At 40.6% G+C, this 17,245-nt stretch overlaps 1 protein-coding gene across 13 annotated transcripts; it reads right to left on the bottom strand.

Annotated features, from left to right (window-relative positions):
* Positions 1 to 180: 180 nt before the first annotated feature.
* On the bottom strand, positions 181 to 14,844 carry impdh1b (IMP (inosine 5'-monophosphate) dehydrogenase 1b). 13 transcript variants are annotated; one of them, XR_004655395.1, is made up of 18 exons: positions 14,576 to 14,844; positions 10,679 to 10,777; positions 10,430 to 10,510; positions 7,459 to 7,507; positions 5,461 to 5,562; positions 5,289 to 5,363; positions 5,037 to 5,042; positions 4,692 to 4,898; positions 4,481 to 4,568; positions 4,189 to 4,388; positions 3,721 to 3,811; positions 3,443 to 3,538; positions 2,869 to 3,012; positions 2,569 to 2,713; positions 2,327 to 2,470; positions 2,156 to 2,239; positions 1,570 to 1,654; positions 181 to 1,474 (listed from the first exon to the last, which is right to left on the bottom strand). XR_004655395.1 is itself a non-coding variant. In XM_034863052.1 (17 exons), exons 1-17 carry the CDS (start codon positions 14,788 to 14,790, stop codon positions 1,633 to 1,635), a joined length of 1,848 nt encoding a protein of 615 aa, XP_034718943.1. In that variant the 5' UTR covers positions 14,791 to 14,844; the 3' UTR covers positions 181 to 1,632. The 13 variants fall into 13 exon arrangements, 12 of the variants coding, with proteins under 12 accessions (XP_034718943.1, XP_034718944.1, XP_034718949.1 ...); XM_034863052.1 differs by having other exon boundaries at positions 181 to 1,654; XM_034863053.1 differs by having other exon boundaries at positions 181 to 1,654; positions 10,430 to 10,507.
* Between the last annotated feature and the right edge of the window lie 2,401 nt (positions 14,845 to 17,245).

Here is a 17,245-nt window from a genome sequence, read left to right as displayed (position 1 = left end):
GTGCAGGGTCAAATACATAGTATGTTAGAGAAAGCAACTCAACTTTTATAATCTTGGACATTTTAGTTATAGCCAAAAGGACATCCAGTATGAAAATGTTGGCAAAGCCTACTCCTACATAAGCTGATAACTAACACAGCGATTCTGTTTTAAAGAAAAAGAGGCCAAAGGGTGTGTAGCTTTATGCTTTTGCACTGAGCTGTCGAACAGCATTTATTCATCCCCATTTCAAGGCATATCTCGGGTAAAAAAGAAACAAATAAATCCGAACTAAAATACACCTATGGTAACAGAGAACCTATGCCACACTGAGAATACAGGAATGAACAACTAACAAAGGTAACAGGTGACTTCTTACGCCAATTTTGGTTTCGAAATTACAAAAGAAAAGGGACAGAGAAAATGTAAAGACGCTTGGCAGTATGTATGCAATTACAATAAAAGAAGAATATAAATACATCCATGTTTGGCTTAGTGAAAAAAAAAACCATTCATATCAAAAACACTTCATGCTCAATTCAAAGCCCCCCCTAGACAATACAGGTTTGATATAAAGTTGTTGTTTTTTTTATCTAAAAGTATTCAAATTAAGGTTAGAGAAATAGTCATTCGTCCTTATTAAGAAAAATGTATGATTGATTTGATACGTTTTTTCTTCTTCTTTCAAACATTCCTGATCTTCAGCTTTTGGTCCCTTCCATGCTCAACATATGAACCCACTGCACTAAGATGGGATACTGATTATTTGTCTAGATATTGAAGGGAAAATTAATGTTCACAGTATTAAAGACTAAGGGTCTGGGTTCCGTCTACTGATTGAAGGGGACACTGGAGCAGACAGAGTCGAAAGGATAACTGTCACGACCAATATCTCGTACCTCGGGATCCACAATACAGGAAGTAAACACTATGCGTTGAAATCTTAGCAGCTACTGTTCGTTAAGTAGCGTATAGCTGTGATAGACAAAAAATAAGGTAAGATTGCCATGAAACACAGACCCACTGTACATAAAGAGACAAGTGTTTTGTCTTGTTTGTTTTTTTGTACATACTAGTGTGTTTAAGCGCTGGGATGTAAGAGACTTGAGACAGGGAGTGGGCTGGTAGGTGTGGATCCTAAAAAAGCCAGATAAGATGCTGATGTGATCTGCACCATGGCTATTTTAGATTCACTAATATTAACACACTGTACCATCACTTACTTGCCCCAAGACAAATTTTAAACTATAATCACAGAATGGACACACACACTACCCTTAATTCACCAACCAGGCACGCAGTTCACTCTCCCACTACTCTCAAGCCACACGCTAAATTGGGATCGGCTGCATACTGAAGATACAGGTGCGTACGTCATTCCGAAATCCCTGATGTGCCACTTCTTGAGTGTGAAATCCCAGGTGTTCAGAGAGTCGGCTGTCAGTTTGGAGATCCTCACTTCGCTACCTGCTTCTTTCCTCCCAAAAGCAGCTGGCTGGGATCGGAGAGAGAGTAACGGTGGATACAACAGAGGATGGGGCAAAAGGGTGTAGTGGGTGGTGCGTATTTTAGCAGAAGTGGCGACTTAACATTTGGTCACTGTTAGATTGGGTGTTTCACGTGCAACGATGATCTGCACTGCATCCCCCCCGCTCAGTAAAGCCGCTTCTCGTAACTGTGGAGGCAGAGAAGAATCGGAGAGAAATCAGCGCATGCTCGAGTTTAAATGACTTTAGCTGCTACAAGTACTCTAACTGCAACTCACTTTGATTCAGCAAATTGCATCTACCCGTTACATGTTTTCTAAATGCATTTGGCAGAAAACTGCTAACTTGCATTTGCACAAGAGTCACTGTGGGACATGCGATACAGCCTGGCCAGCCCTTTTTCATTAAGCTTGCTGCTAGTCAAGTTAAAGTTAATGCCCCTTCTTTATAGAGCAGGTTTATTTCCCATTGCTGCGTTTGCCAATGCCAACACATAAAAAAGGAGGTAGACTAATCTTAGAGCCAAGGTGTTTCTTAGCAATGGCATGATGAAAATCATCTACCAGGTACTATATGAGTGTCAAAGAAACCACAGTTTAGAGTTCCATGTCTGCTTCTGGGACTGACCTCTCACTGTAGAAACTGCCTCTAAAATTCAGTCCAAGGTTAAGTCCAGTTTTTGTACTTACGAGTGTAGTCCATGAACTCCTCCCTCCACTTGTGCAGACATGGTCCTTTTTTCAAACTTCAGCTCTCCAGAGTACATCATGGAACTAAAAAAAAAATAGAAAGGTGGTCAAATATAATGCACAAAGTTAATATCTGCATTATGAGAAGTAATTCAGACACATGCTACTCACCGGAGAACAGAAAGACTCTTTGCCCCGATGTCCTGGCAGCCATGCTGGATACCAGCTATCAGGTAAGGTACAAACTTGTGGATGGAACCCTTGTCCTGGACCGAGCCTGACACACCCTGGGCTACCTTCACATTGTCGCCCTCACTGTGGAACGATATCAATCAATTTTTCTCCACTGGAATCTCACATTGTGATCGCTGCTCTGGAATTTTACCCATCCCTACTTTTAACCTCCCTCATACCTAAAATAGCGTTTCTGGCTGCTGGTGCTCTTCTCCATAGCGTCTAGGGAGCCCATACCACGGTACTTTTTCAGCCGCACACCATCTGAGAAGAAGTACTCCCCTGGAGCCTCAGTGGTTGCCGCTAGCAACGAGCCCATCATAACTGGAGTGGGAGGAAGGAGAGAATGATCCGTTGTTTTTTTACCAAATCTACCATCATTGCTGCTGTGGTAAACATAATTGCTATGAAGACTGGATTTGACTGTTTGACAAGGCCTTCTCACAATGTTCTGGGTGGCATAATCTTTATAATCTCACCAGTCGATGCTCCAAGAGACAGAGCCTTCACCACATGGCCCACAGTCTGAATGCCGCCATCAGCGATGACTGGCACACCGAATCGCCTGGCGTACTCTGCTACCTTGTACACAGAGGTCCCCTGGGGCCGCCCACATGCCATGACTAGAAGGTAGAAAGCAAATTAACATGACTGCCATAAACACAGATCTAGTAAAATTTTTAAAAAAAAGTCAGACCCGACTTTTAGACAAACAGAAACTGGAGCTCATGACATAACAAGCAGTGTCTATTTCACTGGTGACTCAAACAGATATTTTAGAGCCATGGCTCTTTGCTGTAACACGTCTTTTCTGTCCTTCTTGGCGAACGTGACCCAGTCTGAGCACCAGAGGCTGGTCCCCATGGCAACCCAGAATGGGGCCTTGGCAGATCACCATGACAACTTGGAGGGTCTCAGGGTATTTTTTACTTCTTACTGTAGCTAATAGCCAGATTGAGAAGAGGTACGGCAAGCACTGAGGTGCTACAGTTTCTGCTTTCCCGGTACTTTGATGATGAGAAGAAGAAAAAGAAAAAAAAGAAGGGCGAGTACCTTCCTGAGTGATGCAGATGGAGCCGCAGCCCATGCCGACTCTCAGAGCATCGACCCCAGCATCAATCAGATTCTTGGCCTGGGCGGCTGTAACCACTGTAGATAAAAGAATAAAAATATGTCAGTAAATGTGCGCAAACAATTATATTTTGGTTAAATTATAAGAAATCTACCCCAAAAAGGCAGGCAGTGCTATGTGAACCAAATCAGAGTTGTTCGACTAACAGTATTTCCATTAACGTGTATTTTAAGTGAGGCAACAGCAGCAACATACTCACCATTTCCTCCCACCACCTGCAATTCTGGATGCTTGTGTTTAATATAATTTATCATGTTGATTTGATACACCGAGTTGCCTTGTGAAGAGTCCTGGAAAGCCAAAAACATTTATGGTTTAAGTACACTGGCGTTGGACCAGAGGACTCAGTAATAGTAGGTAACAGGTAATACAGGCTGAGGAATGTAGACAATATGTGTATTATCCAGACATATGATTGATTTGATTTGTAGTTCTATTAATTTACACCGTCATAGTAGTAGTAGTTGTTCATGCACTGTCCTACTGGTCTTGCACATTACACTTCCTATTTATCAGTGGAAGTCATCTAAAACCGTATGTATTTTTAGGCAACCTACGCTCAAACAGTGACCTAATTTTGGTCCAAGCATTCTCAGATATTTATTACAGATCGGCACCGGCAATAGGATATAGATAAGCCATAATTCAACCATCAAAAAGCACCCACCAATACAACAACATCCACTCCAGCCTGCACCAGCAGGTCCAGTCTGTATTTGTCATCCTCCCTGGTGCCGATGGCGGCGCCACACAGCAGCTGTTTGCGTGAGTCTTTGGAGGCCAGCGGGTAGTCTCTGTTCTTCTTCAGATCCGTCCTGGCAATAATGGCCACGAGCTCGTCGTTATTGTTTACAATGGGAAGCTTACCTGGTTACGGAGAAAGTGAGGTTATTAAATTGCACGACAGTGATCAAAATCCAACGAGAAAAAGCTGCTGTCACACATGAACTTTTATTCACCTTTTTTACTGCGCTGCAGAATATCATTGGCTTCTTTCAGTGTAACACCGGCTGGAGCCACTACCAACTCCTCCCTCTTTGTCATAGCCTTGGAGATGAATGAGCATCATTTCAATGTTAGAACAATTAAATTGAGTGATCCCAAAACAAATTCGGCTGATGGATACAGTTTCTCAAAAAAGAAGAAAAAAAAAAAGGAAAAAATACACACCTCCTCAAGAGGTTTGCCACGGTCTTTCTCAGAAAGGAAGTCAATATCTCGAGAGGTGACGATGCCCACCAGTTTGCTGCCCATTTTGCCTGTCTCTGTGACAGGAATACCAGAGAAGCCATGTCTTACTTTGGCCTCAAACACATCCCCAACTGTCTGGCGCGGACTCATCACAACTGGGTCTGTGATAAAACCCTGCTCAAACCTCTGGAAACCAAACAAAAGGATTGATATTTTTTTTCTTTGTTTGTGTAAAGCAGCGCCAAACATCACACAGCAAGAAACACACATGAATATGCCAATACAAGAAAGTAACACACTTAAACACACTTGGAAGACAATTACCAGAACCTATATAGGGACAAAACAGTACAGAAGGAGAAGACAGGTCGAGGGTATGGATAATGTGAGATTTTGTCATGTTAGTGTATTTTGTTTTGTACAGACATGCAAGTGTGTAAACAAGACAAAAACAATAGGTAAACCAGGAGAGACTAGTGAGCATTTGTCTTAACTACAAAATGCTAAGATGGTGTGACATGAAATACAAATTTTGAAAATGGTCCTTTGTAAACATGGAGGATTATCATAGTTTACCTTGACCTTTCGGACCTCATTGGCTTGGAATTCTGGTGTGCAGTTGTGGTGAATAATACCAATGCCTCCCATCAGCTACCAAATACAAAAAATAGAATAGAAATATAATTTTGCAATAGATGAAAAATTGATTTCTTAAAATATTAGCAATTTTGGCAAAGCAGTGTCTTACAGCCATAGCAATTGCCATTGCCGACTCTGTGACAGTATCCATGGGGGAGGAGATGAGAGGGGTCTTCAATGTGATCTTTCTGGTCAGCGCTGATGTCAAGTCCTAAGAGACAAAAAAAGGAGGAGGATGGACATTTTAATGGCTTCACAAAGAGGAGTTTGTTTCAGTTATTTTGCACATGAACCATTAGGGGGCAGACTAAACTTGGCAGATCCAATATAGCATACACGTGTGTCTTCAAGTGGTTTTTCCTGTAAAGTGCTCATATTATGCTCATTTTCCGGTTTATACCTGTATTTAGAGGTCTTACCAGAATAGGTTTGTGTGGTTTAATTTTCAGGAAAACCCTACATTTGTTGTACTGCACGTTGCTGCAGCTCCTCTTTTCCCCCTGTGTGTTGCATTCTCAGTTTTTTGCTGCAGAGTGAGGCATCTTACTTCTGTTTAATCTTTGTTGGGAGTCGTACATGCGAAGTAGCTAGGTAAGGACTACTAGCCAGTCAGAAGCTGAGTATGAGGGCGTACCACGCTAGCTGCTAGGCAAGCATTATAACAAAGTAGTACAAAGTGAGGTTTTTCACTTTGTAAACCTATAAAATGCACAAAATATATATAACACAATAAAGAAAAAAGGGGAAAAGCATAATATGAGTAGGCTACTTTAAATTGGTTTAAATGACACTAAAGAACAAAGATGCCAATTAGACTTTTTAAAAATGTAGGTATGTTATAAGAGCTCTTGTGTACAAGGGTACATATTTTAATCTTTTGTGGATTGTTTAGTGTTAATCTGTATATGAGATCTCTGCAAACAAAATAAATGGTATGGTCCATCAAAAACACAGTTTGTCCTCTTTGGGACAGAAACCTCATGCTGTTTAAAAAAATGGAAATGAGTTGTACCACTTTGTCTCCAAATTCCACATTGAACTTAATATCCGACAGACTCCCACAACACCAGCTTCTGCTATCTTCAACTGTGCGTGTGAAAGTAATGACATTCCTTGCACATGGGAAACCAGCAAATTGGTGTCCAAACTTTTACGCCTTATCTGTGACAAACAAAAACAATGGAGGCTTTTCTCAGAGCTTCACGGACAAGGCAGGAAAACTCAACTAACACCCCTTCTCCATTTAGAAAGCACAACTGCACTAACCTGCTAAATTCAACTGAGAGTCAGGAAAGCATTTAAGAACATCACAACCCCAAAGATATTCCGACAATAGCTCTACGCACATGTGGCCTCTCTTCAGGTTTGTGGAAGCATTTGTGTTGCTCAAGCTTGAATTGACTCACTATTCCTGTGGAAAAACGAGGGCAAGACGAAGACGCGGTTGAAACAGCCAGCCCATGACAACATGGCAAGGCAGACAAGCATTTCACACAGCAATGAGGGCTCTCTGTAACTCTGAAGGAAATGGGGAGAGATATCAATTAAATTACAATCCGCTGAGATTAACAAAGAAGAAGTGAGGGATTTCATCTAAAGCCCCGAGATTAACTCTCCCTTCATCTGCTGAGAGAGGTGGATGAGCAACGGACCAGACCCAAATGTAAACACACGGGTGAGGGAGCAGCCAGTCTGTGACCACATCGGGCAAGAATAGCAGGGCAGCAGGGAAAGAAGAAATGATGCAGATGGTTTTAAATGGGCAAAAACAAGAGCTGCCATTATAAACGTGGTTAAGGTCTGGAGTACAGAGGTTTGTTTGAAAAAAGAAAAGAAAAAAAAGGTTTTTAAAGAGACTCCACTGTAATAAGTCTGATGGTTTAGGAAGTGGCTCTGCCAAGAACGGTCTGTCTGCTGACATTGCCACATAATCATCATCATGAGGGGTGTAGAAGAAACTAAAGAAATGATTGGCTTGTCTTTAAAATACCCAGGAAAGTCTCTTCTCAGATGTGACAGATACTTGCAACAATCTTCTGGAACAACAACCAACCTTACATGCCCTTTTGTATTCTCAAGTATATCCTTAACACATAGGTGTACTTACCACTTCGTCTGAGGTAAAGTCGATGAAGCCAGGTAATATCAGGAAGTCACTGAAAGACATAAACAAAATGTAACGTTGAGGGGCTGTGAGGTTCAACGGTATGCATTAAAATAGCAAAATAGCTCCAAAACAGAAAACGTTTGTCTAAATTATAAGATGCTCACAGGGTTACTTGAAAAGCAATCAAAAGGTGAATACTATTGAACAAGATTTAGTGTTTAAAAAATAACAATTAGGGTAAACTAAATGACAGGGCAACAAAAAAAGAAAGGCTTTGAATGTCATCCAACTTCAAGGAACATTTAAATTATACATGTGTTAGATATTGAATTAGTTTCTCATTACCTGATCTCTTCCTACACATTTCCTTCTGTGTAAGAATTTCAACTAGGACAACGCCAGCATGCAACCTATTGTTGTAAACTCATTTAGGTCTTCCCATGGTTCCCAGACTATTGCAAAGTAACATAGTAGCTGACTACAGACAGTGAGTGTAGCTGCGTGCATTCTGTACTTGGTAGAAAGCTACAGTTGAGCATCAGCCTGTATTTTTTATTTTCTTGCATATGTGGGTGTGATAATACCTGGCAGTGGACCCAAGGAAAGATGGAAGCATAAGGGAGGCTTTGTATGCCATGTGGAAAACTACAGAGCGAGGGTATGTGGAACAGGTACATGGAGAGGAGTACAGGACAGAGGGACGTAACAAGAGTGTAAATGAGAATGGGAGTTGAGAATGAAGGTAGAAAGCTGACCCGCTAACAGATCTCTGCTTTTTCCAGAGTGGGTTGAAGAAAAGGAAGGCCTGAAATAGTCGCCAAAGATGGGACACTTCAAAGGAGGGGTCCTGTTTGTTTCCCTCACTTTGGAGCTAAAAAACAGCCACAAACATCAATGTGGGGACAAGCAGAAGTACAGCACACATCTGCTAGCATTTAGCAGCAGCCACAAACCTCAGCTACGACACAGAGTCCACCTACTGACTCAGGGTCAGTGCTAACCCAGAGCTCATTTGAATTCTAAAGAAAACACTGGCTTGGTGTTGCCTTATTGTGGTTTTTATTTGAGTGGTAAGTGTAGACAAACGCACAATGCTAAGCACCTGTATAACTCACTTTAACTGGTTTGTGTGAGGATGCTGACAGAGGACCATTATCACACTACAATTAGCAGCAGAGAATTATTTGCTATTGTATTCTGTCAGAAGTGTAACAACAAATCACAAATATTTTACTATTATACCAGCCCTGCATTTGAGGTAATCAACTGCTTCATATTAAACTTTGATTTAATAACAGTGGGTTTTTGTTTGCAAAGTATCTTGGCATAAGGCAGTAAATGTTTAGTCACTGATCAGTGAACGCTTCACCAGACCACAGATTGAATAACACAGTATGTAGTTGTGTAGAATAGTGTATAATTTAAATTATATGACTTTGTTGAAGTACTCGATGTATTTTACAGTGTATACATGTTTACACTACAGTTCATCACCTTTGCTGACAATGTAAAGCTGACAGAACTCTTCACCCATCTCAGTTTATGACGCGGCAAAAACACTGGGGCACCTGAACTGTCTAGGCCGTTTCAGCAGTGTTGACACAAACATGGAGTTCAAAAGTAGCATTGATTAAAAGAGCATGATCACAGTCATGACCAGGACACAATTTCTGGACCTAGTTGAAGGTCACAATAGCACAGGAAGCGGTTTTGTCTTACATTTCTGCTGTTATCTGTGTCTCCCTTACTCTAAGTGGCTTACTTCCTTTTGGTCTTACTAATAACCTGAAATAAAAAAGAACCTAAAAAGATAAATAAGCAATATCTTGCTTGATTGTGTTCTTAGATCCAGTACCTGTGACAGGAGTGTATATGTGTTGATAAAGTCAGTTAAAACACTTCCACTATGTTTGTATTTGTCAAACTGGAATTATAAAAGGAGTCAGACGCAGAGCAAATGGCTTGAAAATACTGATGCAGACGCTTTCAACCTCATTCACCCCAGTTCCTCCTGCATTACACATGCCAATTTAGGCTATTATGCGTGGAAACCTTCCTTCAGTCGTGATGCACTTTATTAGTGTGCAGAGGTTGTTCAATCAAATGCAGACACACTCAAACACCATTACGTTTTCAATTCAATTAGCTTCTGTAAAGCAGGAGCAGCAAATAACTGGTGGATTTTTGGTTGATAAACGTCCAAATAAACTTAAAATACTTGAATTGAAATGCTGTTTGGGTGCAGACAATGATGCAGTATGGAGAATTATCTACCTGTCGCATAAAATAATACATTAACTAATGGTCTTTCAGGGAACTCTGACAGGGCATCTGACGCATTGATTGTACAAGTTGTTAGAACCTGTGGCAAACATGTTCAAAAGGTTAAGCACTGATGGATCTAGGAGGAAGTTCAAAAAAGAAATGGCATGCTTCTCAGTGAACAACAACCACTACAATTAAGTTGCACAACACTTTGTCATTTTATTCATGATTAGGAGTATAAAAAGGTGTGGTCACAAGAATTAACAAAGAAAAAAATCCTGTCAAAAATCCTAATAAGTGCAAATACAACGCCCGTCTTGTGTGTCACCAGAATGCTTACCAGAGCGGAGTGAGGTTAAGTAAGAAACTTAATTATTACTTTTAGGTAATCGAAGGTGATAATAAGAAAGTGCATGAGCTGTTCTTGCATGCATGTTGCATTCACAGGTAACACCCTTTGGTGGGTAGTTAATAATGTAGTTATGTGCACTGGAAGCAAATTTGAGCCCCATGACCAAGATCAGGTTGAGCATTCCATTAAGCCCAACATTTATCTTCTACATGCATGCATGCACTTTCGTGGCACCAGATTGCTTTGGGGGGGGGACTGTCATTTACTTTCTCTTTATGGATTCACTATTTGGAGAGACAAAGGATTTTTAACAGCACAGTTTCAAAACGGTTTGAAGATGACTGTGTTACTCACTTGTAAGTCAACCCATCTCCTTTAGAGCATAGCTCTTCAGCCGTATGACCATCGGAGCCAACGCACTGTTGGTCAGATCTGCTGGTTCAAAATGTGTTGGCCATTACAAAGCACTCCTGCGTACACTTCACCCACCACTGCACGCTGGCAAGGTTTTAAAATCAGGAGACCGTACTTTGAATACATTTGTATTACTTTACTGAGATTTTCGGAAAATCAAATCAAAGTTTGTGATGCAGGGAAACTTACTTGTATGTTAGGCCATCTCCAATCGAGAAGAGCTGCTGAGCTGAGAGTCCATCTTCAGGGACATAGCCTGTACCACCGCTGATTAAGTAATCCGCCATGCTGCCAATGATAAGTGCAAACTTCAATCAACTGTGCAGCCCAGACACTCAGATAAAGATATTTATATCTGAAGACAGAAAAAGGATGCTCTGCAAGAACACATCCACTTTGCAGGCAGAGCTTTAATGGCCTTCTCACAGAAAGATGTAACCATAGCAACATCAACATCCCTTAGCCAGCTGCAGGTTTGTGCGCCTGCGTGGCAACAGCTTCATCCGCTTGCAAAAACAAGCTATTAATAATTCGGTAATACACAAGTAACAATCTTGCACACACTAAATAGAAGCATAGTTTGTATGGCTGCTGCGGAGACATCACGGGAGGACACGTTACATTACATCACACAAAGTACCACAAACTCATAAGTCACTGTAGAAATTCGACTAAAGCAAAATATGTCCGGGTGACTAAGTGACATTTAACTGAACCACGCACTACACGGTTTTAAAAGATAATGGTAAAACCTCATTAAACTGAAACGCTATCCAAAGAACACGACATCCTCAAAATGTCGTTTTTAGTTAGCTAGCTACTGGCCTGGTGACCTACATTGCATTATCAGGAGCTAGCAGACATTACCGTTAGCTAGCTCCATGCACTTCACATTCGTAACGTGAGTGTTTGTTAAAATATGGTACTTGTTTATACAGTAAAAGCTGCAATTATCTGCGTCATAATATTCATGCTAGTATCCATTTCAGCCCACCACATCTCTCAACTCAGAAGTACCTGGTTAACCATAGCACTGTGTTGAAAACTGACATTATGCACAAAGCAGCACTTTTTAGAGTAAATCAAATGTCGTTTTTAGAATTGGTTGACATTTGTAATCACGGACCATTACGGTGTAGCAAACATTGCAAAACATTTTAGAATTTGATGCATGCCGAATTAAAGAGTGGCTCTTTTTTTACTGTAGCATCTAAATTCTTTTTCTACCCAACACTACGCATTTTCTAGCACAGAGGAAAAACTATTATGGTGTGGCATTTAAAACGGGCTTCACGCCAATGTGCTGTGTGCATGAAGGGTAGTATAACGTTATATCTATCTTGCATTAACATTTTACAAATACGATGCAGAGGTGATGTAGGTTAACGTTACTTTAACGGAAAATTATCAACAATAGTTACGTTAATATTACAATTAAAGTTAACGTTAGATGGAATAAATACTTTAACACTAATAAACACTAACATTTCAGAACTACATATTTACAGTTACCATCACAACAACTAATGTTAACTAGCTTGCTAACGTTTACTACACAATTGCTTACCCCAACATGTGTAACGTTAGATGTGTTTAAATAGTTTACTGATGTAGCTACATGCAACTGAACCTTTGCAGACCAGACCTTAGAGTCACACTAGCTAGCTACGTTACAGACATGTGGGAGAAGCAGTTAGCATTTAGCATTAGCGGCTGGGTTATTTTGGGTTGACCTACAGAAAACGATCCCGATACTTTAAAATCACGCTTTTCTACAGTCAATAGGTTACCAAGTCACTTAGCTAGTCACGTAGCTTCTTCGCTATCGTACATTAACGTTACAGCATCTTTTCCTAGACAAAGTTACGTTAGCTAACGTTATAGCTAACCTTTTTGGAGCAGATGCACACGTTGACCAAGGGAAAGCAACTTTCCAGGTGTGAATCTACTGTAGTCAGGCTAATAAATGCGATGATAGAACCAGTAATTTATTCTACCTTGAAGAACAATCTCGAAGAAAAAAACAGGCTGTTCGTGGCTCCAAAATGTAAAAGTACTGGTTGGCAATAAAGTGATTCAGAAGTGATTGCCTGCCTGTCCCTGCAGACAGTGCGTTCTGGTGTTATGTACTACTAGCAGCAGCGTCACATCCCCTCTCCTCCTCACAGAGGCGTGTTTAACCGTACATTATGTTGCTGTATACAGCTGTGTCATCCATGGTCTGTGTGGAACGATAACGGTTAAGTTTAATTGCGAAAGTGTTGGAAGTGAAATGCTGGCGGACCGGTTAATCAGGGCTAGCAATCCATTCAAGTTTATTACAACAGGCTAGTAATCGAAGACACCAGTTGGGTACTTTGTTGAAATAAAGATGGTTCCCTGTTTACATTGTGTTATGTGATATCATTTTAGGATAGTGGTTGTAGCTGCTTTGGCGGAGGGGGGAAGTTACTAAGTTACTACTCAATGCAGACAAATTCCCCAAATTTTAGAAATGGGTAAAAATCCAAACAATTCTGATAATAAGAGTTTAATCGTCTCATCATTTTAGCTGGGCCTCTCGGTCGTTATATTGTTGGGTGGTAAAACATCATATTTTATAAGCTACATGGGTTTTGTTGCCAAAAATCTTAATTTAAAGCTGTTAGATGGATGTAGTGGAGTAAAACGTACAGCATTACTCTCTGAAATGTAGTGGAGTAGAATTAGAAAGTGGAATGGAAAAAAAAGACAAATGTGTACTTAAGTACAGTACTTGAGTAAATGTAGTTGCATTCCACTTTTGGTATGCACACTTACTTTGTGCAGTTTTGAGGTAATTCTTCCATAATGCTTCTTCAATAGCCAACATTTTAAAAGGAAATTGGTGTTTTTACTCCACTAATACTATGCATTGTTATAGATTCAACTTTACTACAGAATGTGTAGTTAATATAAGTTCAGACTGCAACAATATCACAATGCTGCTAATGTGGCTTACATGACATACTGCAGCTTCATGGAGCACATGTTTCACTACCAATCCAGTTTTTGTTCTATTTGCTGCCAAAAAATAAGGCATATTTTGTTTTAGACTTTTTGGGACAACAGGCAATTGGGTAACTTGAGTACTATATTTGGGGATGGCATTTCCGATACATTTGATTATTTCTTGCAGGAATGTTTCACTGATTACTTTTCAGATATTTAATGCAATAGATAATTACATGATATTCTCTGTTCCCCAATATAATTCAAAGTCCTTGAAAGTCTTGTTCTATATTAATTACATGTGATGGTTGCTAGATTGGTCTGCCAATGTTAATCAGATGGATCTGTTTCCCACTCTGTGTTTGTGTCAAATTAAATTGCAGATATGGGTCAATGGCCCCTTTATGCACTGTAGCTATTTTGAGCAGTTGATTCAGCCTTGTTTATCCCCCGTGCAGCATGCTGCTCACTCTTTCCTTGATGTGGCATCACTGAATTGTCTGTGCGCAGAAACAACTTTAGAAGATTGTTTAAGCATCTGCTCATAAGCCAAATATATTATTCCTTCCCCTCAAACAACTCAGAAATGAAGTGTACCATCCAAAGCAAGGGCTTTCGCCTCAAGAGCATATGCAAACTGATCCAATTGCAAGTGTGTGTGGACTGTGGACATGTAAACTGACCCGACGGCATGAAGTTAATTTACATGTGCAGCTTTTTGAAGACAGTGAAAGTAAAGCATTAAAATGCTAAAGGACTTACATCACATTGTTGTTTGATTTTACATTGGGTAGTGGAATTGATTATGGGTATTGTTGTGGCATTCTTCCATTTCATTTTAAGTCTTGCTTTTGCTTTTGCACTTAAACTCTCCTCATTTTAGAATCAATAAAAAGGGGGTGGGGGGGGGGGGGGGGGGGTTGACCTTTTATAAATGTTTTTGCAGCGCTCACACTTTCGGGTAAGAAATTAAATCTGCAATAGGCAACTTGCAATTAAACATAGGTACAAAAAGCTTTCACATTCAGTGAAAACAACAAAAACAAAAAGACGTATTTTAACCTAAATGTTGTTTGAGTTGTGGCTCATTCTCCATTTACTTTCTCAACAGCTCACCTCTCTGGGCCTAGACCAGCCTGGATGCGTGTGGCGCTGTATCGTTGGGCTGCGGTTTCATGTCCATGTGAGGTTTGCCGGACATAATGTTGCCCTTCCCTGGATGAAACTTCGGTATGTAGTGGCTGAGTGTCTCCTACGATTCTTCGATAATCCACCGGCTGGCTCTCGCTCGCTGCATCTGCACCAAAGTGCTCATAACCATACCCCTCCATCGTCCGTCCAAGGTCAATCCCAGGATCCAGTGGCCCTTTCGCTTTTTAAATTTAATTCACAAAGTCAGTGAAAAGATCCAACAGTTGAAGGTTATATGTGTAACGGAAGACTTCTTGAAAACCTGATTTCATCGGAACGTCACAACCCAAGTTTGGAGGAGTGACAATTTGCAAAACAAATACAAACTCTCCATTTGTTTCTAAATATTCTTATCTGAATTCCTTTGTCTGCTCTATTTACTCTGCCTTCCAGAGCAGATATGGAGCTGAATTGGTGTTCCCACACAGAGGAAAAAAAAAGACCTGTGGCAGGCTACGCCGTCTGCCCCTGCACAGGATGCACCTGCCTACAAAAAGGCACCAGCCACCTCTAGGCGTGTCAATAAAGGGCGTCACCTAGGAGATTCTCCCACTGAGAGGGTGTCACCGTGGAAATGATGCCAGCAGCAAAGTGTTGTTGTGGAGAGGCTGTTGTGCCGATGTCTTCGAAATCTTGGAGACAATTTTCTGTCACATGGGCAGAGGGTAATGGAGAGGGTAGATGAGCCCTGTACTGTACTTATACTGTATGTATGATAAAACAGTCGTTGCCCTGAGCGTTTCCTTTATAAGTTTAATGGAGTGAGCGCTACTGTCCCGCTGAGTGCTCTCTCAAGCTTTCTATGTCCCGCTCCCTCTCCATGTATGGGTTAATCCTGCTTTTATCAGTGGCACCACGTCACTTTCACAAAGAGGATTTTAGAATTAAAATGAACAGGACTAGAGATGAGCTTTACAATGAGAGCAGCACATGTTTGCAGCGCAAACAGCAAGATCATAACTATGGGGTGTTCTTTTTACTTGTCTCGCTGGCCTCCACTAAAACCAAATACATACAACACATATCATTTCTGGGAATATTTGGCTTTTTTTCCCCACAACTCCGGACTTGAGTGATAAATTTAGCTTCTCACACCAGGACCCACGGGTATTTTTTGTAATGCTTCTTATGCTTCTGCCCAGGCCTCATGGAAAGTTAGGGTTTCCAATCCATAGCTAAGTGAAACTGGGGCTATACAGAATGAGTCTGTATATAAATAAGCTCTGGTGTAACCACTCCACCTCCTAAAAAAAGGCAGAGGTTAGACTCACAAGCTGACACAACATGTACTTCTACCTTGACTCTGCCGAGTGAAGTGCCAGTGTTACATAATTACACAAAAGAATTTGGTTTTCAAAAGAATGCACCACATGGTCTGCAAGCGTTCACATGTCAAATTGATTGTTTCTGACCTCAGAAAAGGTATTAACTAATGCCTTTTGTGGGATATGCATACAGTATGCAATGTACAGAATGTATGTGTCATGTTATCCGTTGTGTCTTTTGATTTTTTTTGTTAAACTTGTGTAGAAATATAGCCAGTGGAAAGGTTGCCCCTCCACACAGACACACAAGTGGGCCGTTACTCTTCTCAAAGGGATCACCTCCAGGTGACTGACTGTTTGTGACAGTTGGTGAACGTTAAGATGGAAAATCCTCTTAAGTCCTCTGAGGTTGCCCACTTACAACTCACATTTATCGTTAACACATGGCAACGGAAACCCCTTCCCCCCCACACAATAAAGATAACAAATTAGAAAACTGAATATTAGTACTAAAGAGACATTCTGTGTATATATAGTATATATTCTGTGTATATATATATAATCTACTGTAAAGGGATTGACAAAATGCTGGTCCTCTGACTGTAGACCTGTTGTCAAGATCTTGTTATCAGTGCCATTAAAGGGTTAGTGTCTCATGCACTAAAGGGAATGGGAGCACACTCTTAATTTCACATGTGCATGTCCTTAAGTTGTTTACTCCACTTACTCATTCTTTAACATTTATCATAATGAATGTCATGTGCACACTGTCTCATGACTGGCTGAGTAAAATCAGTGTCATACGATTTGCCACAAGGGTAACTAACCTTTCCCACAAAAAAAAGTACTCTTTGTGTGTCAATCACTGGCCACTGAAGATATAATTTATCAGATGGATGGAAGTCAGATAGAAGTTGTGATTAACTTCACGTTACATTTCTCTGATGCAGCACATGCCTCTTTTTAAGTAAAACACGTGAACTGCAACTATATGGGACTGGAGATAAATGTGTCTCCTTTCCTAGTATGTGTTTTTTTGACGACAGGTATAATTTCCTCTAAAACAGTTACTGCACTTTAAGTGCAAGTGAAATTGAGATGAACTGTAATTTATGAGTTTTTAATTCACTTTAATTGTTTTTTTTCCAAAGATAAGTGTCATCTCAGGAAGAGCAAGCAAACTATATGTACAGAGTTGGCAGAAGTAGCAGTATAGAGTTGTTAACACACCACAGCCAATTTACTAGTCATGGAAAGTTCTAACCAGCCTATAACAACAGTTGTATAATGTATGCCGTGGCTGTGGTGAAGGATTTAAGTCACGGAAAGT

Source organism: Etheostoma cragini, chromosome 23, assembly GCF_013103735.1.
Source record: "Etheostoma cragini isolate CJK2018 chromosome 23, CSU_Ecrag_1.0, whole genome shotgun sequence".
Lineage (NCBI taxonomy): Eukaryota > Metazoa > Chordata > Actinopteri > Perciformes > Percidae > Etheostoma > Etheostoma cragini.
This window is presented reverse-complemented; position numbering and strand designations above follow the sequence as displayed.

Bases quoted from the DNA above. Each gene is read 5' to 3' on its own strand.
- impdh1b (XM_034863052.1), bottom strand. From the start codon at position 14,790: ATGGAGGGGTATGGTTATGAGCACTTTGGTGCAGATGCAGCGAGCGAG. The intron at 10,778-14,575 runs GTGAGCTGTTGA...TATCATTGGCAG, and splicing joins GCTGGTCTAGGCCCAGAGAG to CATGGCGGATTACTTAATCA. The intron at 5,364-5,460 runs GTAAGACACTGC...TGTATTTGGTAG, and splicing joins CAATGGCAATTGCTATGGCT to CTGATGGGAGGCATTGGTAT.